The sequence below is a fragment of the Myotis lucifugus genome, unplaced genomic scaffold (genome assembly GCF_000147115.1).
Source record: "Myotis lucifugus unplaced genomic scaffold, Myoluc2.0 scaffold_54, whole genome shotgun sequence".
NCBI classification, from domain to species: Eukaryota; Metazoa; Chordata; class Mammalia; order Chiroptera; family Vespertilionidae; genus Myotis; species Myotis lucifugus.
Window position 1 is genome coordinate 3,669,938 of NW_005871102.1, and position 26,846 is coordinate 3,696,783.

The 26,846-nt window shown below is 45.3% G+C and overlaps 1 protein-coding gene across 2 annotated transcripts in view; it reads right to left on the reverse strand.

The window, feature by feature from the left end:
- The window catches only part of SEC16B (SEC16 homolog B, endoplasmic reticulum export factor), a 46,472-nt gene extending 21,376 nt beyond the window's left edge, over positions 1-25,096 (reverse strand). The window contains exons 1-12 of one of the 2 annotated variants that reach the window (XM_014456034.2): positions 24,927-25,096; positions 20,224-20,318; positions 11,392-11,744; positions 9,961-10,070; positions 9,062-9,182; positions 7,770-7,878; positions 5,960-6,104; positions 5,221-5,372; positions 4,874-4,935; positions 3,356-3,491; positions 2,725-2,955; positions 569-666 (exon numbers count right to left, since the gene is read on the reverse strand). In XM_014456034.2, the coding sequence (XP_014311520.1) occupies positions 569-666; positions 2,725-2,955; positions 3,356-3,491; positions 4,874-4,935; positions 5,221-5,372; positions 5,960-6,104; positions 7,770-7,878; positions 9,062-9,182; positions 9,961-10,070; positions 11,392-11,744; positions 20,224-20,241 (1,535 nt within the window). In that variant the 5' untranslated portion in view covers positions 20,242-20,318; positions 24,927-25,096. Of the gene's footprint in view, positions 1-568; positions 667-2,724; positions 2,956-3,355; positions 3,492-4,873; positions 4,936-5,220; positions 5,373-5,959; positions 6,105-7,769; positions 7,879-9,061; positions 9,190-9,960; positions 10,071-11,391; positions 11,745-20,223; positions 20,319-24,926 lie in introns of those variants that run through there. The other variant, XM_023753964.1, reaches the window with a different exon arrangement.
- Between the last annotated feature and the right edge of the window lie 1,750 nt (positions 25,097-26,846).

Below are 26,846 nucleotides of genomic sequence, written 5' to 3' on the forward strand. Positions count from 1 at the left end.
TGTGCCGGCATGATTTCTAACTAAACGTACCCCTTCAGTCTTGTCAACTCCCACCACCCTAGATGAAGACTTCCTGATCTAATTCCCAGTCCCATAACCCCCTTTCCTACCACAGCTCGTGGTCCTGCTACCTGTATCCCTACCTTCTCCTCAGCACCCATAACTCCATTGCGAGACTAAACAGCAGACATGTACTAATCCTCAGTCCTAAGGCTCTGTCCGTTAACCTCACATGATCATTTGTATTCCCTCACTTATGGAACTCTCTAGAACAGCCCCTCCCAAGGAAGAAGGCTACTGCAATATAGAAACCCACTTACTCTGTGGAAATCCTGACTCTGGGAAATATTACTAAAATGTTTTATTCAGCTTGGCAGGTAGAATGTGTCTGCATCCAGATTAGAAGATCTGGGAAAGAGAAATGCTACATCCAGCTCAGAAAACAGAAACGGGAAAGATGCTTGGAGTGGGGGGCTTCTCAATGCATCTTAGATTTCTCCCCACTGTCCCCTGCATTGGGTGGGGGTCACTCTGCTCCACTGGTCTCCATTGCAAGTCCCCAGCTCACCCACTCATGACCCAGTTGTAAGTCCTTGGGTCCATCTTGCTGGACAGGAACAAAGCGTGGCCCCACAAGTGGTTCTTCATGGCCCACTCCAAGGCTTCCTGAAAACAAAGCATCACATTCAATGTTTCTCGCTCACCTTCCCTGTGCTTAGGTACCACTGCCCCCTGAGCACGAAGACTCTTAGAGCCTCAGATGGGAAATGGGCTTTAACTGGCATGTATTTCTCAGTTGTCCCTTTCTCCAGCCTCCACTTTGTCAAAATCCATCATGCTGCTTCATTAGCTCCCCCTCAAACACAGCTTCCAGTTAGCCTCATGGCAAGCAAAAGTTACACAATACTTGTATGAACCTGAGCACCAAAACTGAGAAGCACCTCCCCCCCAGGACTGAGTCTCAAAATAAAACAAGTAGCAAGATGGCACAGTCGCCCTCTATATCCAGGGGTTCCGCGCCCCCAGATTCAACCAACCTCATACATTGCTGGTAGAGCACACTGGTACAACCTCTAACAAGGTGACTTGTCATTATCTCCCAAAATTACAAACCATCTACCCTTTGACCCAACACCTCCACATCTAGAAATTTGTCACACCTATACTATCTATGCCATTGAGACATTGTTTGTAACAGCAAAAGGCTGGACAGAATCTAAATGTCAATCCATAAGGGTTCAATTAATTATAATTTGTCTATAGAGACCTGTGCAGCCATAAGGCATAATGAGGAAGATATGTCTATAGTATAAGGAGCAGGGGTCAACAAAATGTAGCTAAATTCAACCCACAAGCTAAGAATCGTTTTTACATTTTTTTAAATGAGCGGGGGTGGAAATAAAAGAACAATATTTCATTACACATGAAAATTATATATAAGTCAAGTGTCTATGTCCATTAAGTTTTACTGGAGCACAGCCACGCCCACTCATTTACATGCCACCTGTGGCTGCTTTCACAGGAGAGCAGAAGAGGTGGGGGCACCAGTTCCCCATTATATCTCTTTTTATCTTTTGATTTTTTTAAATAAAATTGATTCACATTGATTTTAGTCATGTATCCGAATATTTAAGTTAATTTAAGCCTTTTGTAAAATGTGAGTTTGACTTCAAAATTAAACAAGGCACAAAAATAGGTAAATATGTGAGGTGATGGGTTTGTCACTAGTAACTCGATGGGGGGAATCCTTTCACAATGTATACATATATCAAATCACTGCAATGTACACTTTAAATAGCTTACCATTTTATTTATCAAATATAGCTCAATAACAATGTAAAGAAATAATGTAAAAATAACGTTGTCTAATTTACAATCAAAAGAATAAGCAAGACATCACTTCATCTGCTGAAGTAAAGTGTTCAATATTGGCAGGCACACCTCAGATATAGCTGGTGGGGGTACAGGTTGTAAACAAACTTTCCAGAAACTAATTTAGTATATACGTGAAGAACTTTTAAAAAGTGCATGCCCTTCAACCCAGTAATTTCACTTCCAGAAATTTATCCTAAAAAGACTTATGTGACGTGTGCAAATTGTATAATTTATACTGGGTGACAAAATAGTAGATAGCCCACATAGTTGACAATAGTGGATTGATTAAATAAAATATGATGCCCTCATATGATGGAATATTGTCCAACCAGTTTTGTTTTTTTTACTCATGTAAAATTTTTTTATTTTTTATTGAATTTATTGGAGTGACACTGGTTAATAAAATTATATATGTTTCAGGTGTAGATTTCTATAACACATCCTCTGTATATTTTATTGTGTGTTCACCACCCCAAGTCAAGTCTCCTTTCATCACCATTTGTCCTTCTTATACTCTCTTCTACCTCCTCCCACTCTATCCAACCATTTTTTAAATGGTACATTTTAATGCCATGAGAGTATTTACTGTAGAAAAAAAAGAAATAATTGTATATATCATTTTATTTTGAATATATATGCAGAGAAAAAATGCTAGAAGTAAATATATCAAAACGATAACTGGTGTTACCTTTTAATGGTAGGATTATGGGTGTTTTTATTTTCTGATTATATATTCCCCATCTCCAGTGCTATGAAATGAATATATATTCCCCATCTAATTGGAGGGCTGAGTGGTGGGGACAGACAGTGGTTACTTTTGTAAACCAAGCCTGCCGGGGGCGCACTTGCCTTCTTCCTCCCGTAGTAGAGCAGCTTAGTGAATTTCTCCACGATCTGCTCGGGTGTCTCCACACTCGGGGGGATCTCCCCAGTGAGCAGGTTTGGGGTCCCTGAGCTGGGCACTGGCCAGCTGTCGTCGGTCAGGTTGATGAGGTTGGCCACCGGGGGCTGCCTCTTGTACTTCTCCAGCTTCTTGCGGTCTTGCATCAGCAGTTCCGCAATGTCAGACCCCACCATGGACTGCAAGGCAAAGAGGGTCATCCTGAGAGAGAAAGAATCCTCTTCATCCTCATGGGGGCAGGCCAGGCACGGGAGGGCCTGCCTTCTTCCTGGGAGGCCAGCGCTGGATGGCTGTGTCTCAAACTCAGGTGCCGCAACGGTTATCAGAAATGTGCACACTCTCATAGGAGTATCATGTGGCTGGTGCAGTAGCCCAACACCTTCACCACAACCCAGGCCAGTAGAGAAGGGCAAAGTGAAGGTCAGTGCTGGCCAACTGGCACTGACATCTGAGCAATCTGGTTGCTTCTTTACTATTAACTTTTATTATTATGTCATAAGCCAAATCATACTTATCCCAGGAAGGCTTACATTTCAATACAGCCTGCTCCTGCCCACCCATCAGAGAGGTAATACTCACCCCATTCTGTCGACAAAGGAGAACTAACAGTTGCCATAGTAGAGCTGCGTCTCTGCTCTCTGGTGTCTCGGATTGGCGGCTCTGAGCTGCTTTCTGCTGGCAAAACGTCATGATGTCCACCTTGTGGACGTCTTCCCTATGGAGAGATTTCAGGGAGCGGAGGGTGAACGGGCAGACTCTTCCCCATGCAGGACCGTGGGCTCCTCCCATAGTGTGAGGGTGCTGGATGGCCCCAACACGCCGGGACCAGGACAGGGATAACAAGTCTACAGCTACAGGACAGTTGTTTCTTTGTGGAACAGGAAGAAACTTCAGAGATTCTCGCATCTACTCTCTCCGTTTTACAGATGAGGAGACTGAGGCCCCGAGACCTGAAATACCTGACTTGGGTAGCAGGCAAGAGCACTCTTTGGAGTCAGACAACCCTGGACTTAAATCTAGCTTGCCACATCTCAGCTGACAAAACTTTCTTATCTCCTCTGAGCCTCCGCTTTTCCCCCTAAGATCAGAATAATTTTAAAAATCTACCTCCATACAAAAAAGAAATTAGCAAGCTATGTAGCATATATTAAGTGCTCAATAAACAGGCAGTATTATTTGCTTAAGACTACTCAATAAAATCAATGCCCAGTTGGGACCAGTATCCTAGTGTCCAAAATACCCAACTTGGTGCTCTACCCACATCTGTATACCTGAGTGTAAGAAATAGACACACTCAGTTTTACTTAAAAGAACTGTCAAAATGCTAGATGGGGATTTTCTTAGAGGGGGAGATCCAGGTTAAGAATACATTTATATAATGGTGTTGCTATTTCAAGGGCTTCCATGTGTATTAATCTCACTTGTGTCTCACAGCCACTGCCTGGAGTGGGCAGAGCCAGTGTTACATCATTTCTTAAAGGGAAAACTAAGGCCAGAGAGAGTTAAATGACCTCTCTGCCATGGTATATCTAGTTAGTAGGATGCCTAGGGCCGGGACCCAGATGTGCTCACATCAGTCAGGACACTCCACCGCAAAAGGCACAGTGAATATTTATCAGAAGGGACTGGGCATTTAAAAGCAGTTCTGGCTCAATCCTGCAGAGGGCAGGCTTGCACACCATCCAGGAATTCACGCAGATCAAGTTTCCTTTCCAGAAAAAGCAAGCCTTTTTCCCCACTATGATCCACTTGTCTGTGATGCCCCAGGCGGTGCTGCACTTCCCCACTAATGTCTATTAGGAACACGGAACGCTAAAACCTCCTCCCATGTCACCTCTGCAAAATGGAACTGATTTTAGATTTTTAAACCTTCACATTAATTGTTCTCCCCAACCCCCGCCCCAACTATTAAATTGCTTCTCAAAAAGGCTCAGGCTACATTAGGCTCTGTCTGGTAGCACAGAAAATTCTCCTCCAGTGGGGATAGACATTTTCTTTCAAAGAAGCCAAGAACAAATCCCCCCAAAATCCTATTCTTGGCAGGAAGACTGTGTAGGTCTCAAAAGCCTTTACTCAGCAGTTCATATGGTAATTTACCTGATCAGGGGTCCTGAGAAAGTTCTCATCTCTTCTTGTTCCTCAGAATCATTAAGAATAACCTGGAACAAAAATTAGATTTGTTCTCCAAGACAGTGTCCATCCAAAGCCCAGTATCAGAACCCGAGGCTGTGGTCCCAAAGTGCAGCTCATGCCTCGTGGAGAAAGCGAGTTCTCCAGTGGCTGAAATTGAGCCAATAGCATCTCAGGGAAAATGTAAGTCCAGCATCACTTCTTCCAGAGAAGCTCCCCGCCCAGTTCCCCACAAGAGCCCCCTGTTCCAGGAGATGCCCAGGCTCAGGCAAAGGGAAGCAGGGAGCCTTCTGGGGACAGAGACTCTTATTTACCTCCATGCTGTGCAGTTCAACAAGGGCCGTTTGCCCGTCACTGGGAGAGCTGGGACACACACACACCAGCTGACCTCCTGGCCCAAAACTCGCAGGCACGTGGGGGATGTAGAACTTCATGGGTGCCTTGGGATCAGCTGCCGAGTCAGCCGCTGACCAACAGACACAGGTGGACACTGTTAGCATGGCTGCCACTGCTTTTCTTTACTTAGCAGGATGCCACAAACACATTTCTGTCTAAAGATTCTGGGTGGGCTACAAAAGTAGAAGCAGATTTAAGCCCCTGGGAATATGTCAGAACATAATGCAAGGATGTTGTGGTGGGTCCAAATGGTATTAACGCACAAGGCCCAGACTCTTGGCAATGGACAGAGGCCAGGACTAGACAAGTCAGCCACGTCCAGACACAGCGACGATGCTTTGTGGCCTGCCCTTGCTTTACCAAACTGACTCTAGTCCTCACTTCCTTCACCTGCTACTTAAAAGCACCAAGGTGTGCCTGGTGATGGCTAGGGGCAGGGTTCCCTTCCAAGAATCCGCTACGATGCAATGTCCAGTAAAGAGAAAAGGTGGGAAACAGAGCCACGTTGGCCTCTCTGCCCAGGAGACCTAGGTAAGCAAATGAGGCCAACAATGCTCCACTCTCGGAAACCAGGGTAAGGTGTCTTTCCAAGAAACTTGCCCTCCGGCCCTCTTCCCGTCAGACTCAACCAACTCCTTTGATCACTTCAGCACCCACCAGCCTGCACTGGTCTCCAAACTGTTGAAGCCGTGGGGACATATGGCTCGGAGACATCTGCCATGTACTGACTGAGCTCATAGCCACTGGAGCTGAGACCAGACTCGTGCTGCTGGAGAAGGTTGGACTCGTGGGGCAGTGGTGGCTGGAAGTGAAAAACAACGAAAACACACGGGAAGAATCAGAAACAGCTTCTGAGAGATGGTCCTCCCAAGTGTTCCAAACTTTCGAATAAATACAGTGAATGTGAATGTGTTGAAAGGACAGGGATGGATGATTCGATTGACAGGTGTTTGCTAAGGGATGCATATGTCCCAGTGGAAAGAGTACAGGCCTTGGGCCCAGGAGGGGCCAGGAGGCCTGGAATCAAATCCCAGCTTTGTCAATACCGAGCTGCTATGACCTAGTGACAAGTGGCTTGGGCTCTCTGAGCTGGGTACCCTCATCTATAACACAGATAATCATAGCTGCCCTGCATAGTTCACATACTTAATCATGCGTTCACTCACCAGCTATTTAATGAGCACCTACTATGCTCTAGGCCAGGGGTGGGCAAACTTTTTGACTCAAGGGCCACAATGAGCTCTTAAACTGGACCAGAGGGCCGGAACAAAAGCATGGATGGAGTGTTTGTGTGAACTAATATAAATTCAAAGTAAACATCATTACATAAAAGGGTACGGTCTTTTTTTTTTTTTAGTTTTATTCATTTCAAACGGGCCGGATCTGGCCCGCGTGCCATAGTTTGCCCACAGCTGCTCAAGGCACTGTGCTTTCCCTGGGGATACAGGCACACAAAAAATTCATGGACCTTACCTCCTGGGAGGATACAAATAAAACACTGGATGCAAAAGCTCTCTGTACGCTGTAAAGTGTTGTATGTGTGTGGCTGCTTTCATGATAGCATGTGCCCTGCCCTACTGAGCATTAGGTATACAGAAGAAACTGTTCTCAAAAACCATACAAATCCAATCAGGGGAACAAAATTTATACAAGACTGTCAAAAATTAAAAGCTGGTCACCATAGTGCCTTTGCATCTTTTCCATAAACCTAAAATTTTTCCAAAATAAATGTTTATTTTTTAAATATTTGAGAGTTCCATTTTATGTGTCAGGTGATATATACAGTAAGATTTTAGAAGACAGAGACGGTCTCCTAAAAAGTCAAGACAGCCCAGCTGGCATGGCTCAGTGGTTGAGCGTTGACCTATGAACCAGGAGGTCAGGGTTCAATTCCTGGTCAGGGCATATGTCCGGGTCCCAGGCTCCATCCCCAGTGTGGGGCTTGCAGGAGGCAGCCGGTCAATGATTTTCTCTCATCACTGACGATTCTATCTCTCTCTCACTCTCCTTTCCTCTCTGAAATCAATAAATATATATTTTAAAATAATGCTTTGTAAAAAAAATAATAAATAAATAAAATTAAACGTCAAGACAGGCTTCAAGCTCTGCTTTTCAGCCCTGAATTAAAAGATTCCAGCAACTTCCCACTTCCTGGGTGAACCAAAGTGCTGGCAGCCTCTTCTCTGTTTCCTAGCACCTCAGAGTGACTTGCGTGACATTTCCTGATTCAGTCAATTTGACAAAAATGCAAAAGGGCCAGATCAGGGTCCCAGGCCCTTCAGATTGAAACAGGAAAATGGGGAAAAGAGGAGGGATGAGTGGAGACTCTGCCAAGAAGGGAAGAATTGGACCGCTCAGTCTGCTGGCCACTGGAGAGCCCACCCCCAGGGCCCTGCCCTGCCACTGCTGACAATGTCGTTGGGAGGCACTGTCACAGGCCACCAGCCTCCATGTCACTTCAAGTTACCTTATTCTTCTGGGCCCCAGTGAGCACACTCTCTGGAAGCAGGTCCCCAGGCCACTCCTGTCCAGAGTTGGAAGCAGGGCTGTCTCTATAAGGGTTCCCACTCTGAGATCTGCAGCAAAATGACAGGAGAGGTGAGAGGGGTCCTGGGCAAGCCAGCAAGGCTGAGCTGCTCTCTGCTGGAGGTGGTTGTTATGCCCAGATTTCAGGATCCCCAAGAGACCACCAGGGAGCCAGCCGTGTCCGATGCAAAAGCATGAGAGTCTTTATTCGAGCTAGCTCGTGCTCTCCGTCCACCACACTCGCCGACGCAGCAGCAGGGGGCAGAGAGAGCGAGCTTTGTGTGTAGAGGGGTTTTTTAGGGGGGTTGGAGTAAGGGGAGGAGAGAGGACCGTGGGCCCTGCCGATTGGCCAGGCGCAAGTCTGGGTCTTATTACACAGGATATGGTTGTGTCTATGGCGCGCACTTCCCTTGATTGTCATTGGTTAGTTTAAAGAAATCCTAGGTGTGGCGAGCAGAGGCTTGGGCTTCCGGGAAGAAGCTCCTTGCTGAGCTGCCCAAAAATGGAGGATTCGGGGCAAGATGGAGGGCGTAGCCCTCGCCCGTTCAGTGGTCCTGTTGCCGAGTATGGACAGGTGTCAGGTCGGCCTGTGTGCCGCAGGGAGAAGCACTGTCCTTCCATTCACCACCTCAATCTGTTAATACCAGGAAAAGGGGGCTCCTGGGCTCCCCAGTGCAGTTACTAGAAGCTGCCCCGAACCCTGCAGAGAAGGGTGGTCCCTGCTGCCTGACATCTGGAATGACCTAAATCAGAGCAGTCGGATTCATGGGTTCCAGGGTAAAGGTGCCAGGCCAAGGGCACCAGGACAGGTACTAGTACAAAAGGCTGTTCCCGTCCCCTGCTCGCCTGATCCCAAAGGATGTCCCATTCTTAGGGCACAGGAGTAGGCAGAAGAGAAGCGTCCCAGCCCCAGGCAGGACCCAATCATGAGACCAACATAGAACAAAGGCTCTGCTTTCTGATGGACCTCAAGAAACAGGACTCAGACTAGCCCAGGTTTGAGAATCACATCTCTGAGTTAAGAATCTCTCCTCCCCAGGTTCCTGTTCACCACTGGCCTGGGCCATCCTGGGCTACACCTCCATCCCCGAGAACAAAACTCCCACATCCCCACAACAGAAGCGGACGACAGGCTGCCGGAGATGAGGGCCCAGCACCAGACGCTATAAGATTTCCTAACAGAGTTTGAGTTTGGCTGAATCATGTTGACCCGGCCTCTCCTTTCACACTTACTGGAACTGGGTCTCACTGTTTGTTCCATATGGACTCTTCTGGTTTTCACGATGATGTTCATTGAGGTACTTTTGATCTCGATAGTCTTCATGCCGGATATAAGGACTCGCTTGCCTTGGCACTGCACCCTCAGAAAAAAAATAAATAAAGCAGGTCACTTCCTGTTTGTGAAAGTTCCGAAAACACACTTGCAAGCTGTGAAGCTGAGTTACTGGAGCACAGTAGGTACAAAACACATTTGCCAAAATGAATAAAATTGGTGAGAGCTAATGATTAGATGCCCCACAGTCCTCCCTAAACCAATTAGCACGGCCCTATACAACTGTACAATGGTGATGATCATGTGTGAGTGAGTGTGTGCGTGTGTGTGAGTGTGTGTGTGTGTGTGTGTTCAATGTTGAAACAGATTTCTCTCTGCTAGCAGCCATTAGCATATACCTAAAGCCTTACTATTGTATAGGGTATAAATTCCTAATGGTGCATATCTGCACCCTCAGGGTAAATGGTGGTCAGACTCATTGCAGCCCAGTCACACACTTGAGGACATCACTGATACTTGGTCAGAGACTATAATCTTGGCTATAATGAGAAGTCGAAGAAAACACGTGGATGAAATGCAGACTATCCATAATATTAGCAGCATAATGATAGTTTCAGTACTATCATCTACACGTACCAAGAAAATGACTGCTTTCTGTCTCTTCTCCTCGAGACAGCAAGCAGGAGTGTCTTTGCCGTGACCTCATCTGGCCAAGAAAGAGGTAGGCAGGGGCGGGAGTTCTTTCTACCCCAGTAGAGCAGGTGCCCAAGGTGAGGCTCTGAGCATGGCTCCCTTGGCCTCTGCCCTGCCTATCGACCAGCTGCACCACCCCAAAGACTTCTGGGAGGTTATTCCATACCTCTTTCTTCTGGTTGCTGCTGTGGGTGCCCATGGTAGTAATAACTTCCATACGGATATTCTTCCCTTACAGAAGAGTGATACCTCTGGTATGGATCATCAATGCCTGGCCTAAAATAGCACAGTGAAGGCCAGTCATTTCAAGGATGAGTGCGGTAAAGAGAGAAACCAATGGGAGACTGGACAAACTAAACAACTTCAGAGGACAGAATTGTGACCTGGTCTAGAACCTGCTTAAAATGCACAGTTAATTCTAGATCCCATACACAGAAAATCCAGACCCAGAGCAGGAGTAAGAGCTTTGATTCAGAACAAAGCTGGGATCCTTATAGCAAAGCGTCTCATTCTTCTTCCCCATGATCCCTCTTACTCTTCAAGTACTGACATCCAATCACACAAGGTATTGTCTTAGAAAGCGCTGCCCTGATAGTATCCTAGAAAACCCCTCCCAGAGATGACCAATAGGCCATTGTAATTCCCATGCATATTACAGATGGAAATGAGATGAAAAGGTCAGCTTGGACTACCTTAAATATGATTGCCTCTGTCCTTAACATACCTTCCTTTGAGGATTCAACAATACAACAATACGGAAAGGAATGTCAGGTTGTTAGTATTTTCATCAATTAATAATTCTTTAACATTTCATAGGGGCAAAATTCTTTAAAATATTTGTCATAATTTCAATCCTGAATCTGTAGGCAGATAAATACCACCCCACCTCGAAAAGCCAAAGTGGACACAGGTGGCTTCCAACATTCCATAAAACACTGCGTCCAGTGCTCTCAGAACCCAGAAGTAGGAACTCTAGATCCTCCAACCTAGAATTTCCTCACCGAGACCCCTTCCTTCTGAACGTGGAGCCTGCAACCTTACATCTGCTTTCTCTGAGGTTGATTTTCTTTTAAGTTCCCATCCATTTATTCAATGCATTTTTTTTTCTGGATGCCTATCACATGTTAGATACTGTTCTAGGTGCTAGGGCTCTTGTTGATGCTGGTGGTGTTATACTAACCCTGCATCAGAGTGGTTCAAAGACGATGAGGAAGTTTTTATAGGGATCCCCTGGAGAGGCTGTTCCGTCGTCTACATACATTTACAGTATTGCCTTTTTGTAATCCTGGAATAGAGGGTTTCATCTGCTCTCCTTAATTTCACCATTCTCTCATTCCTCCTATCCTCTCCCCGGCCCCCAACACTCAATCAGATTCCGATGGCTTCTTTAAGAAGCCCCACCAGGGGATACAGAAAGGGGAACTATTCTTTTCAGTCAATTTGAGAGAGCAAAGGGTTTAGCCAAATCAATGTAGTCGGGTGGAGGAGGAAAAAGAAAAAAAAAGAGGAGGAATAAAAGGAAAAGGAAGAAGGACAAGAACAATCTGTTCGCAAGCACTCAGGAGGGTTGGGTCAATGCCAAGCTCTAAAACCATACCTTGCATACAAGTGAGGGTGATAACCCCCTTCGTAATAGTCCACCCCGGCCACAGGCTGATGCCATTCCCCAGGCCTGGGTACGTAATGAGGCTGCTGGTGGTCTGCCTTGGGGTCCTGCTGTGGCTGGGGGTTCCCTCGGACGTCTTGCCACTGATGGAACCTCTCTCCCTGGTGCCAAGACTGAGGAACAGCCCGATGATATCCATCTCTCCGAAGGCCTCGGTCTGGACCCTGGGATGGGGCTGGGGGCCTCCCCCGGGGCTGCAGCGGCTGCTGGGGAATCCAGGGTTCCATCCCTGACCTTCTGAATGTCTCTCTTTTTTTAGTCAGATGTGTAGTTATTTTCTCTTCCTGCAGACAAAACAAAAAGACCCCAAAATTATCATTACTTTAGGTTTATATCCAAACATGATGGTTGATTGAGTTTTATTTTTAAAAAAAGCACTTATGGTCCTCAAAATCTTCTATCTAAAACAAACCACATGGCTACTGATATAGAAATATCTGGAGGAAAATCTCAAACAGATACATGAAATAAACAACAGATTAGACAACTATATGGTTGTTGCTTTAAAAATTAAAAAGTGTAATTAGTTGGAGCAATAATAGATGTGGGAGGCATGAGAGACAGAACAGTAATAGATGAAGCGCCAAAACCCTATCAAAGTATTCCAATTAAATAAATGTCCATTTATTCCACCAGCAAATATTTATTCAACATTTACTATGGGGATCCTAAGCTATCATGGAAATAGAGTGGGCTTAGATCTAGACCAGAGGTCAAATCCTAACTCTGCCACTTATTAGCTAGTTAATTAGTTCAAGCCTCAATTTCCTTATCCATAAAATGGGGATCATAATGACTAGCTTGCAGGGTTACTGTCAGAATTAGAGATAACCTATGAAGTTCCCAGTTCACTATCTGGTCTATGGTAATTGTTCAATAAATAGTAGTTAGTGTTGGAGATAAAGGTTGGGGTAGTGAGGGTAGCTGAAGGCATTTCCTAAACAAAAAGCTGAAATTGACCTTAAGAGACATCTTCTCTGAATCCTTAAACTCACCTTTAGAACTCAGCCCCAAACAAGGCCATGCCTGCCTCTCCTCCAGGGGACCCACCAAGACACAGGTTTGGGATTGCTTCCATGACCACCTGGAGAGCCATGTCGGGGTGATCCTCCTGGCTGGAGACTTTAAAACCTGGAAGTCTCCCCAGAATCAAACTGATTCTCCCCACTTATTCTTCAAAATGGGAAACGGCTCCAAGGACAGACTGCCTTCCCAGCTCCTCGGCCCACGTCACAGAGGACTGCCCCCATCCAGCTGCCCCCCAGAGGAAGAGCTCACTGCTGCTCAGGGATCCCCTCGTGTCGGGAGAATTCTTAGCTCGGTCAGACCCTGTTTTTTCTCTGTTGGGAACGGTTTTCAGTGGAAATATTCTGATGGAAGCCACTTCACTTGCTCCCACTCCTGACACTCCCTGCCTAAAACAAAAATCCTTATCAGAACAAAGGTCAAAGGGTATGTGTGGAAATCAACCTGTCACTGCTCAAATGCCATGGAGCCAGGGTCCACCGCGATGAGCCGAGGGCTGTAAACAGACCAGCCCAGAAGAGCAAGGCGCAGAAGTGCCTTCCACCCCAAGATCAACCCCCGCTCGGGGAAACGAGCACCCTTTTGCCCAGGGTAGCCCACTTTCCTGAAAAAAATGCAGGCTTTCCCCAGCAAATTCCAGCCGAGGCCAAATGCTCCAGACACAGTGAAAGCGTGTGTGGGTCTTTCCTGAAGGCCCGAGGCACTCAGTACCATTTGGACACATGTAAGAAAGTCTCTGTCACCCTGTCCCCAGATATTTCACTGGGCAGCCTTCCCGGACTGCAAAGGCACAACACCCAATCTCGTCGCCAAAATCCCGTCCTTTTGTTGCCAAGAGAGATCAACTCCAGTAAGTGAGACCTCAGGTTATAATTAAGCGCAGCAACCCAAAGGCAATTAATTTTCTCAGAATGAAGACGTTCCATCCACAGTGACAAGTCACACTTTCGAGCTCACCTCCACGACCCTCCCTGGCCCGGTGAGGGCAATGTTGCCTCTGCTAATCTGACAGCCCAGCAAGCACAGGTAAGAGAGAGGACACAGGGAGCTAGGTCCCCACACACCTGCTCGGACGCCTTGCCACCTTCCTTCAGCGCGGCTCCGGGAACCTGGCCCAAGGATGTCTCCGCTCCGTGGAGACTGCCAAAGTCCAGGTGCCACATCTACCAAGACTCACCTGGCCCTCCAATCTACAGCCGGTCAGTTACCTTTGCAACTGCCGGGCCTCCATGGAGCTGATTCACTGGGGCAAAGTACAGCCCAGCCACTGCATGTGGGACAGGCCTGACCCGGTGTATTTGCTCAGAGCCCTGTCGGAGGCTGGTGCTTCTGTTTGCCTGGTCGTGGGCTGAGCTAGGTTCACTCACATATGAAAGCATCCAAACCCCACAGCAAACAAGGAACAGAGGCGCCGGGGAGAGGAAACCCAGAAAGCCCACAGGCAGCCTGGCCCGGCCAGAAGAACACAGCCTTAGGGCTCTGCCACTGGCTGGCTCCATGAATGAACCTCTCTGAGTCTCAGTTTCTTCTTCTGTAAAAGGGGAATAACGATACTTAGCTTATGAGGGTCACAAGGAGGAGTAAGTGCTGGTAAAATGGCACACGTATAAATAAATATGCTCTATATATCAGTATTATTTTTTCCTTTTCAAAAAGGTACTCATTGGCGGGTTGTAAATACCTGGTCTCTCTGGTTGGGGTTTTTCTCATTCATGTTTCTCTGCACTGGATTCTGTTTGTGTATCAAGTGTGTTATCTAAAGGAAGGTAAATCTAAATGCCCAATGTTGAACTGAAGACACTGAAAAGTTTTCTATTACAATAAGAAAATAATTTCTTGCGTTTACAAAATACATTTTTCAGCATTATTAAGATAATCACAGGAAGCTCGTGTCTACTTTTGAATAAATATTTTAAAATGCAGAAAGTTATGTCATATACCTTAAACTTACACAACGTTATATGTCAATTATATCTCAATAAATTGAGGGAGGGGAATAAAATTCAGCATTTGCCCCAAAGTTTATTCTTTCTCTCAACAAACACTTACTTGGTCTCTATAAGATACCAGGATTTGACACATGTAAATATGAAGGACAGAGTCCTTGCCTTCAAAAAGTTTGGAGCAAAATAACCCCCCATGTTGCTACTAGTCCAGGGAAGACCACACGTGGTTCCCGTGATCAGATATACGACTGTACCTGAACTAGAGGTCACTATGAGGATATAGAGGATATAGTTGTCTCATCCCCTCAAATGACTCCTAGAGCCTGACCATAGAACGTAGACTTCTCTGACCGACCATGGACATGGTTTCTTACACCACTGGGGTCAGAGAATTCTGCCCTGAAGTTTGGCTCATTGCTGGGCACACTGCCGTTTTTAATCCTCCTGGGAAGAGGTGCTGGAGAAGGACCCACAGCGACAGCAGGAAGCAGAACATGGTTAATTATGACACGGACTCAGATATACAATTACGTGTTCTGACATATCACAATAAGGCTCATGAAAACCTGCTGTGACTCTTTTGGTTTATAACAGGATGTTAGTCCTGCCCCAAAACACCGACTACATTACGGGGAGGCTCACTCTGCAACTTCACTTTATTGATGACAAAACTAAGATCCAGAGAAGTGAAGTGATTTACCCAAAACCACCACCAAGCTGACCAGAAGCTCAGTCAGGGTTATACTGGTGTGAGGGAGTCACCTTGCCCTGGCCTTACAAGGGCTGATTATGATTTACGCAGGAATCGTGTGAGCCAGTAAAGAAGCCGGTGATAACTGGACATCCATCGTGGTGGGAGTATTTACATAGCAACTGTCAAACGCTGTAAAGCAAGGTGGTGGCGGCTGTGTCCAGAGAGCAGTTCACCAGCATACAGATTACAACCCCAAACTCCTAGGTTCCTGACTCAGCATACTTTCAAACTCAAACTCCCGAATTGCCATTCCGCTGCCAGCCTTCGTTGCACATCTCTGCTTTAGTTATTCCAAATCTAGCTCAGTTATTCCAAATGCTCATTTTGTGACATCCCAAAGCATTTCTAGTTATCTAAAGAGTTATTGTGAAACTCCTCAAACACTCACCAACCAAATCAATTTTAATTAGCTTTAATTATGGAATAGACATACGGCATACAACAGTTATATGGGTCATGGAACGAAACAGGTCGTGGTGGGATCGCACCAGCCCAAAAGCTTTGGGATTTATCGGTCTCTGCCTTGCCCAGCCCACATATCTAGTTACTAAACCTCTCAACCTGGCGGTTCAATTCCTCCTGGTTTCTAACCAAATTTACCCAGCTTGACAAATACATTAGCAGCTCATCCCCACCAGGAGGTGGGCTAAAATTAGTCTGGCCACCCACACCCTGCTTGCGGTGCCCTTGCGTGATCCACGGGCTCCCCCGTGCTGGAACAGCGACAGTCTTCACATTCTCCCTTCCCCAAGCGACCCATCCTCCTGCCTGATTCCTGCTCTGCATTTCAACTATGAGCCAGAACTGGAGCCCTGGTCGCTTGCTAATGTATGTGAACTTCCTTTCTGGGTCCCTGCGTCCTTTCCAAACCCCAGACCACTGATGAGGATCTTGCTTCAAATAGGAGCGACTACCCTGGTTTGACATCTGTCTAACAAAAGTGTCCTCTCTGCTAATAACGCTGCCAATCTCTACTCACCAGACCAGGGTGAGCATTTGGTAAGAGGCTGGAGAAACGTTAGGAAGGTTTGGGTGGGCTAGTGCGGAAAATAGGAGTGGCCTTTCCCTAGGAACATGTCCTCAAGGTAACAAGTGGGCTACCAGTTAGATGGTCTTGAAACTCATGGGGATTTGAACATCTGAGCTTCATTCCATGCTCTACCCAAAGCGCCTGGCACAGTGCCTGACATATGACCAGAACTCAATAAAGATTTTATTTGTGGCCGAAACCGGTTTGGCTCAGTGGATAGAACGTCGGCCTGTGGACTGAAAGGTCCCGGGTTCGATTCCGGTCAAGGGCATGTACCTGGGTTGCAGGCACGTCCCCAGTGGGAGATGTGCAGGAGGCAGCTGATCGATGTTTCTAACTCTCTGTCTCTCTCCCTTCCTCTCTGTAAAAAATCAATAAAATATATTTTTTTTAAAAAAAGATTTTATTTGTGAATGAATAAACACCTTAAATGTTTAGCAGCGACAACCTAATTGTATAACTCTATCCAGCAGTTCTCACATCCTGAATATAGAGTGAAACTTTGACAGGGAATTTCTGGAAAAAGTAAAAGAGAATGCTGAAGCAGTGAGTTAAGGGGATTGAGCAGAGATTCACCAAAGTGATGCCCTATGGGGCATAAATGAGACAAAATCGGAATTAATGACCTGCATACCTTGTTAAACTACATACATCTAAAAGACACACTCCAATCGGACAGTGAAAGAGAAATATTAAATTAAAAAAATCTTAGCTAAAATGGGAATGACTGAATAATGTCCACACTGCATTTCCCACAACAGCTGACACACGGAGGCTCTTTTTAGTCAGCAAGGGGTTCGTATCTCTGACTCCAAGGATGAATCAAGGGGTAAAGGTTTAGTGCAGAGCAGCCTCTTGACCCCAGCAAGCCACCTGGACCAGCCTCGGAGGCGGAGCTCGGGGCTCCGGCCAGTCATCGGCCTCCAAGGCTGTGACCCCTTCCTTCAGGGGAGCTGGGTGTCAGACAACAGGCACAGCAGCGTGTGCCACTCAGCAGTCCAATTATCAGGAAGGACATGTGCCAGGAAAACATGGTCTGAGGGCCAGAGACAATTAGCCTGGCACGGGCACCATAAGCTACCAGTGCCAGTCCTGGGGCTGTCGCTCCTAGCACAACCTCAGGAGTGAAGGCTTGGGCACAATTCAGGTTTCCTACAGGACTGAGGAATCCTGTGTATGAGCCCGGACAAAAAGGCTCCTGGAAATGCCACCTACCCGGCTGCCTGCAAACCTGCCCTCCTTGAACCCACCTCTGCTGCCAAGAGCCAGAGAAAGCAATGTGTCGCTCGGGAAGAAGAAGACGCCATTCTTCCTTATCAGCCCTGGGCTGGCTGAGGTGGCCCCGCCTCTCTCACTTTACCCCTCCCACTTTATCGCTGCCCCTGAACCAGGATGAGTGGGGTGGCAGATGGATGCTGCTGTGACTTCTGACCTCACATCAAGCTCCACGGCACAGCGGACTCACACACCCACTAGATGAAATAAAAGGCTGTAATGTGCTTGGAGAGTTCTCCGAGCTCCCAAGGGCAATAGGACACATTCCCCAGAGGAGCAGTACTGCTTGGTGGCCCTGGGACAAGGCTGCCTGGGTGTGAATCTCAACCCCATTCCCTGCGTGAACTCGGGCAAGTTATTCTGTATCTCCTATTCTTCTTCTGTACGGTGGGGCTAATAATAGAACCTACCTCACAGAGTTATTTTAAGAGTATAATTAGATTAAAAACCTACAAAGCTCTTAGTGTATAGTAAGTGCTTAATAAATGTTAACTGTTCTCCTCTCCCTGGAAATGCTCTAATGTGCGTAGGAAGCGTTCTGCACAATTTATCAGGAAAGGATAAATTGAGTGCCCACGACGGCAGTGACATCCACACTTTTCCTTTACACTTGACCCAGTGCCCCCATTGAGCCACGAGATCAGGGGGACGTAGAGAATCTATGTCACACCGCTACACAGGAACCAAAGAAGGGCTTGAGGTAAGAACATCAGAATTAGAAACCTCAAGAAAGTGCAGCCCACGGCTTCTCACGCTCGAGAACTTAGAGCCCCAGGGACCATGCATGATGCCACAGGACAAACACCAGTTTTATCCTACCAGCAACTCCAGAATATGTTTTAATTTTAAATAAACATAAGTATTGTATTATTGGATATTATGGAATAAAATTCAAATTTGTGATAATTTTTACAATGAAGTATGAGATGTCAAAGAAATTTCATACTTGCAATGGGACAGACACATACACACACACACACACACATTCATATACACACACATACATTCATACACACACACACATTCATACACACACACACACACACACACACTCATATACACATACCCTGGACCTCCAGAGTCACTCCAGCCACTTGGTGGAAATGCTTAAGAAACTCATTCTGAACAAGAGCAGACATTCAGACACATAACGGATGAGCTGGAAGGAACCCATCCCCGCAGGTGACTCAGTGTCTGAGGTAGGGAGCCTCAGGCCCTCGCTCGCACACAGCTTCCACTGACAGCCCCGCAGCCCTCCAAGCTCTCCACTGCTGGCTTAAGAATCCTCTCTTATGTAAGACTCTCTCAGTTACTGGCACAGAGAGTGTTTGTTCTCCAGTGGAGGTGCGTCCTCAGGCTCCTTATAGAAACACACCCCAGAATTTTAGAGTCAAGATGCTCCTCCTGATGTACCACACACATGCATGACTCAAACTCTCATCTGAACTCAGTAGAAGAAAACCTGCCACTCAACAGCCTTCGCACTCCAGGTTCCATAGCCCTGTCTCTGTTTCCTTATAAAATATCCTTCTCTCAGTCACTTTGGGGCATAGCAAAGGCCTGGAGGAAAGGAAATAGGAATCGAAGCCTGGATTTATTTAGTTAGTTTTAACGGTGCCATTTCCCAGCCATATGCCTTTGGGGGAAACATAATTCAATCTCAGCCCTGGCCCGGTAGCTCAGTTGGTTAGAGCGTCGCCCCGATACACCAAGGTTGCAGGTTCCATCCCTGGTCAGGGCACATACAAGAACCAACCAATGAATGCATGAATAAGTGGAACAGCCTTCCTTCCTTCCTTCCTTCCTTCCTTCCTTCCTTCCTTCCTTCCTCCCTCCCTCCCTCCCTTTCTCTCTCTCTCTCTCTCTCTCTCTCTCTCTCTCTCTCTCTCTCTCTCTCTCCTTTCCTCTCTCGCTGAAATGAAATCTCTATGAACTCCAGTTCCCTTATCTTTACAGTTAAGTCTAAAAAGTATCTCACAGGGCCTCATGAATGTGTCAGAAAAAACAAACAAACACTAAAAGGCCTGATAAATAGAAGAGTAGACTTTCAATAAGTCTTTCTTTCACTCTTCCAGGTTCCGTACATTGTTAAAGGTGTGACAAGCTAACCTGTATACAAAGCTCATGAGCGTGTACAGTACAGTGTTCAAAAGCTCAGGTTTTGTAGTCAGAGGTGGATTTGGTCCCAGTGCCTCCACTGACTAGCTGTGAGACCTCAAGGCCAACTGTCTTCATCTGTTAACTAATTGTATAATAATAGATATACATTATTGTGGTGGGATAAATGAGACAATGTACTATTCATGGCATACAGTAGGTGCTCAATTAATATTTGATGAAGAGATGAATGCATGATCTAGGAAATGTACTCTGTGGCCTGCACAGAGTAAGTGTTCAAGATATAGATGTTGTCGGGGTTGTTTAGAAGAACAAAGCAGAAGAATTATCTTCTAGGCTGATCAGGGTATTTGTCCTTATTTAGCATTTATAATAGTTCATATTCAATTTTTACCTTTATTATTAGCTTAGAATCTAATCTGAGGTTATTATTTTAAATTTTCATTCTGCCCCTCTCTCTCATCATAATAATCCATTTCACCAGAATTGTCTTCCCCAGAGGTACCCATCCTTGGCTCGTTGGTTTTATTACCCAGTGGCATCAGTAGAGAGCTTGTCCATTTAGGGGCAATAAAAGAGAGACCAGAAAGAATAAGAGATCTCACGAAACTCACAGTGTCATTATCAGTCATTGAGTGGAGGAAAATCAACCACAGGACTTCTCGTCAAAGCTCTGTCCAGAAAAGCATACTGGTAATAGCCACGTGATCTATTTAAGGCAAAAAGGCAATTATTTAAAAATCCATTCCATGCAAACACCTGGAGTGTAAATAGGTTCACTCAACCTGATATATACAGAGGTGGGCAAAGTAGTTTTACAGTTGTAATACAATAATCTATAATAATAAAAGTGCAATATGCAAATCGACTGAATGGCCGAACAACGGAACGAATGTCCGGATGACCGTCCTGACGACCTTCCGGACAAAGCTGGGGCTGCGAAGGCCTACTCTTGCATGAATTTCGTGCATTGGGCCTCTAGTTAATAAATAATAATACAAGAATAAACTTTGTGTTTCATGCACAACTTTGAACCTACTTTTGCCCACCCCCCTCTATGTAATCAGGAACATAAGAACTCAAAGATCAATATCTGTATGTTCTTGTCCCGCTTGTTAGTCAATGAAGCACATACTTCGCTGTTCCATGGACAGAAATAGCCCATGTGTGTGCACAGCGTGAGCGCATACACGCATTTCAGTGGTACTCACACCCTGTTCTCCCGGTCTGGAATAAGTGACTGCAGATACAGTTATGATCCCCAGGAGTGCTGTTTTAATGCTGAATTTAGCACATCAGGGCAATTTCCATAGGAGCCACTTAGGATACCAGAAAACAAGTTCAAACTTCAGTTCCTGGAGGACACTGAAGGGCACAAGATGACGGAGAAGTCTCTTTTCTAAGCATACATGTCTCCAACCATCACAAGGGAGATGGCCAAAGGTCACTGTGGCGGGGGGAGGGGGGGTGGAGCATTCCATAAACGAGTGTTATAGATTCCCTGCAAGCTGAGTAAACACTTGCTGCCTTTCCTGACATTGCTTCTATGACGTAATTTCCATACAAGCTTCCTAAGGATACTTCCTCTCTCACTGAGGATGGAATGCTTTCTATGCTGCATGGCACTGTTGGAGAACTAGGACTTAACCGGTGAATTGAGGGGTTGGAGTGGTTCCAGAAGAGGAATCAGTAAGCACAAAAGCATGGAGGGGAGGCTCAGCTTGGCAGGCTCTGGTGACCCACGACATCTCATCAGACTGGAGGGGAACACCCACTCAGGGGAGTGGGGGAAAGGAAGCCAGATGGTCATTTTTTTGGATTTTTGCTGAAGACTACCAGATGCTTCTAAAAGATGCAAAGCAGGTGAGTGACATCACCAAGCTGACATTTTAGAAAAGCACACAGGTCACAACAAAGAGAATGGCTTGGGGAGTGCCAGACTGCCGGCATGCGGAGGGGGGGTGGGGGGGCGGGGGCTTAAGAGGCAGTTGCCATCATCCACCTTCTTAAAGTCAGTGCAAGCCAAACTAACACACTGGTGGAGGGGAAAGGTGAGCAGGGGGTGGTATCAGGTTCAAGAGAAAAAACAGAGGCAGAATAAATGGGATTTAGAGGTTAATTGTATTTATGCAGCTCTGCCCTGACGATGGTAGATGGCCGTATCCCTGATCAAGACTGAAATGCATTTTACAGGAAGAAGCAAGTGTTGTGAGGAAAGGTAAGTTCAGCTTGGGCCACGGTAAGTTGAGCTGCCTGCAGGACAAGGTCCTGAGAGAAATCTGCTGGGACTTACATTGGCGGTGGGTGGTGTTTGTCTATACATTGATTCTTTCCTAAAGATTTGTGTGTAGGTGTTATCAGGATTGACTTAGGCATTATCTGCATGCAAGTCATCATTAAAACCATGGATATGGATGAGATTGTCAAGAAAGACCCCAGACTTCAAAATAAGAGAATAATAGCTTAAGGTAAAAGGCAGAGAAAGAGGTGGGGGAGCCCAATTCCAGCATGACAGCAGGGCTGAATCTGGGAATGGCTGAAGGCATTTCCCCAAACCTGAATAGGATACATTAAAATGATTTCTTGGCTGCCAGACAGCTATAGGGCATCTTAATCTACATGTTATTGACTCCTACTGGCCAAACACCTGAACAGCCATTGGCTAATTTCCCCCATTCTGACAATGCTTGTGTATACCCTTTGAAGTGTATATCTCTGCCTCGCCTCAGGACAAGTTGTGTTAATAAAAAGCATGGGGTCCTGAGACAGGAGACTTTAAGACCTTAGACCTTAGATCTTAGAACTTAGCTCCTTTAGCTAAGCTCCTCTGACCCCCAAATGCCTTTCAAAATTATGCTTCGTTTCCGGACTCTTTATTAATCTATGCACAGCCTTCTTTAGATTACTGAACCCTTCTTAATGCTGGCACAAGAACCCCAGCAAAAAGAGGTTCATGGAGACTAAGAAGGCAGAGTCAAAAGCCAAAGAAGAAGAGATTGTCAAGAAAGAGGAAGAGGTAAAGAGAAGAGATACAGCAAGAGATCAAGCTATATAAGAACTTGAAAGTATCCACTGGATTCCATAGGGTTGCTGGAATGGTCAGAAAAGGGACAGGACAGTGGATAGACTATAGAGCATCAGCCTGCGGACTGAAGGATCTCAGGTTTGATTCGGGACAAGGGCACATGCCTGGGTTGCAGGCTTGATCCCAGTAGGGGGCATGCAGGAGGCAGCTGATCAATGATTCTCTCTCATTGATGTTTCTATCTCTCTCTCCCTCTCCCTTCCTCTCTCTGAAATCAATAAAAAAATTTTTTAAAAAAGGGACAGGACAGCAAGGAGGGATCATGAGTGGTTATTCATGAGCTGGTGGGTTGATTGGCTGGTACAAAATAGAAGGAACTCAAACGTTTCTACCTTATGGTGGGAAGGCAGTTAGAGGAAGAACTGAGAGACAGGAGAATAAAGGAAATGAGTGATGGATGTGGTCCTTCAGGAAACCAATTGGGGATGTAGTTCCTAGCCCAAGAGAAGGAATTACTCAGGGGTTGAGAAGCACATGTCTGCCATTGAGAAGGGAGAGGGACAGCAAGGAATATATGAATGTCCATGTGGATATTATGGGAGCTTGGCTAGGCCTGCCTGATGGGGACATTAGTATGCATACTCATTACATCAAAGAAATTAATTTTGTCCATCATTCTCTTAAAACCTGTTAATGAGACTCCCACAATTTCCAAAGCCCAAAGTGACTGAGCTGATGGTGATGAGTTTCAGGAAGCTGAGGATGCATCATACAGTCATCAGTGATGGGTGGTGTGCTTTTTTTGGGGGGGGGGTGTATTTTATTCTAACTGAAAACACAGCCTGGTTTATTTTTTACTCAATTTAATTTCTTTCAAGCTGTAGACTGTGAGTCATACCTACTTCAAACAATTTCATTTTCCTTAGTGTCAGGCTTTTGTGTCTTTGCCCCTCAAAAATCAGCAGCTGTTGGAAAGGTATTTGCTATGCTCAATAACCATTTGAAAATAGAAACTCAAATATGTAAGGTGAGTCGCTACCTTTTAGACATCTTTCTCGGAGGCAACCTTTTCTCCTACCCATATCACACTGTAAGTGGGCCCATCCAGGAGGATGTCAAGTTTCTATGATAGAAAATCACAATTGGTACACACGAGGTCCCTTTCATCAGTAAAGCACCCGTTTCTAAACGGGATTTGGAGCAAATTCAATGCTGTGTGAGAAGCTGTTCAGCAAGGGGAAAAACTCACACTAGGTGAGGAATCAATTAGGGAAGGGCTTACCCTTTCCAACACACTCACTGCCTAGCACATAAACGGAAGCCCAGCGTGCCATATGGTTAATTGGGATCAAGGCCAGGACCAGAATCCAGGTCTCCTCACTCCCCTCCCACTATTCATTCCTCCTCTCAGAACATCTGTTTTTCCTGCTGGGCAGCAAACTCTGAAGAGCCATGGGAACTCTTCCATCTTGTTCACTTAGGTATCCCCAGCATAGAGGTGACAATAAAAAATACCTGTTAGTAGGTTAACCACAATCAGGGTTTGTTGCTGTTGGTCATTTGTGAGATTTCATGCAGAGCTGAACATCAGAGTAAAAGGTCTCAACAAAAAGGAAAATAATCACCAACCCATAAACACATGGTTTATGAACTCTGAAAATCCCAGGACTCCAGATATGACTTCCAGGGTGTGGAAGCCTTGGGAATAGCAGCTGTAGAGCCACCTCTTGCTAGCGGGGTCTGTGCCAGGGTTTCATTACTCCTCCAGTTGGCAGGCACCACGCCCCTAGCCTTCTATGCAGCCTGAGAACAGAAGTTTCCACATTGCCTCTCAGTCAGCTTTAACCAACTTGAATCCTCCTTGAAATATTTAACAGGTTCTCTCCTCTCCCCCAAACACTGTAACTGCTAAGCCTCCTTTCATCTTCCCATAATCAAACCTGCCTAAATTTTTATGTGAATTGAAATCACATGTCCTTTTGCACATTCTCAATGCATTCCATACTTCAGGGGACAGCCCCTGCAGAGTCTGCAGGCACTTCAGGGAGTTCGGGTTTGAAAGTAGCATGAACCACAGTTGACGTTTGTTTTTTTCAAACAAGACCCTGTAAGGTTCTTCGTTTTGCTGAAAACCATGTGCCGGCTTGATGCCTTTCGACTCTGGTTGAGACTAAATGCTTCTCAAATGAATCTGCTGGAAGGGTTTCTAACAAGAATTATATTCCCCTCTAAGCATTCTTCAGTTTGGGTTTGGTTTGGGTTAATTGGTTAATGGTGAAAATAAGTACTTACATTGTTTGCCCCTAAATCAGGAGTTGCTGCTGCTGCTGCTGCTCTATCCCATCGTGACAGCCTGCTGTTACTCACAGCTGGCAGACACTGTGAACTTTGATGCCACGTCAGCCGCCCGGAACCATTGTGCTTCAGCAACAGTTTCCCAACGGTATGATTTCGTGTGTGGACCCGGAGGCAGGAAACAGGACCGGGCCGCCATCTTGAGAAGGTCAATGGGAAAGTCACCACAACCCGAGATTACAGAGAGAAACCTCTCAAAACACTTGGTGTGACTAAATACGCATTCCAAGGAGAACTTAAATAGTATATTGACTTTCTAAACAACCATAACAAATTAATAATGCACAGAAACACACACAACAGGATTAGAAATTGAAAAAGTAAAATTTAGTTCATTGAAAAATATGATGTTAGAGTGGCCAAAAACTGAAAAAGGGAATGCTCATGAATAGGGAAATGGTTGACTAGATTGTGAGACATTTCTGTCATGGAATATTAGGATATCTAATAACAAATAATAAACTACAGCTACATCAGTGGAGGGTTCTGCAGCATATCAATGAGCAAAGAAATGTATAATATTATACCATTTGGGGTTGCAATGACATGTTATCAAGTAAAAAGTATTATATTATCCCATATGCTATTACGTATGCATTTTTAATAATATGTGACTATATTTCCAAGCATTTATGTATTTAAATAGATAAAAAGTATATAAAAGATATATATCTGGCTGTTAATAATACTACCTCTTTTGTTTCAGGGAAAGGGTGTAAAGAACAATGAATAAGGGTGGAAGGAACTTTTTAAGAGGCTTAACAATAAAACAGCACTTATTGCATTCCATCCCGGATAAAACTACCTGCATGGGAATGGTGTGTATGCATAAGACGTATGTCTAAGTTTACAAACGTGTTCATTAGATGTCTTACGTTGGTGTGACTGCAGATAACTTGTATTTTATTCTCTATAATCTTATGTATATTTTAATTTTTTTCAAAGAAAAAAAATTATTTATATAATCAGAAAAAAACAGTAAAGCTGTTTGTATTTTGTAAAACTCGTTGACAGCTGGTAACTTGCCTGAACTCTTAATGTCTCCGAGTCCCTCTGCTAAATCTTCGGTAGACGTGAGCTTTTCCGCTATGTTCCAGATACACTCAAGATGTCTTCAGCCGTTCTTGGGCTTATCTGGAAAGGACACGCCATGACAAAGAGAAATGCAAAACACTCCTCCAGCCCACACTTCACACAGCCCCCTCCCCTCTGAGAGCGATGTCAGATGTGTGGGGCAGAGGGGGGCCCACAGCACATGCTCCCAGGGAGATGTTGCTGACAGTGCTGTCCAACCTGGACTCTCAGACCATGCCTCTGGAGGTGACTCAGAAACCATTTGGGAAAATGCCAACTGAGGGAAAGAAGGAGGAAGTTGGAATGGACCGACCCATCCCTGTATTTCAGGAACAGAGCCAGAAATTGAGAAATAAACTCTTACTGGTCAGTGACCAAATAACCAACAGAAAGAAAAAAAATGTACATGATTAGAACATGGGAAAGGTCACTATGGAATCACTGAACACAGTTTCTGAATTAAAATGAAGTGAGGTATATGTACTTGGATATTAATTATACTGAAGACACATTATTTTTTTGTTAATTGAGGCAATCATAGGAAATTCAAGATGTACTGTCACCATAAGGGCTATGTGTCAAGTAGATATATTTATAGAATCAGAAGGTAAATATTTATTCATTACTCTGGAATGGGAGCAGCTCTCAGTTTTAAACTTAAATGGGAAAAATATCTAAATTTAGGTAAAATTTCTAAATTCTAGAACTGTTTTTAAAAAGAACTTTTGAAAAAACTGTTGATCTTATACTTTCAACTACAAAAATAATCCAAAGTAGAGTTCA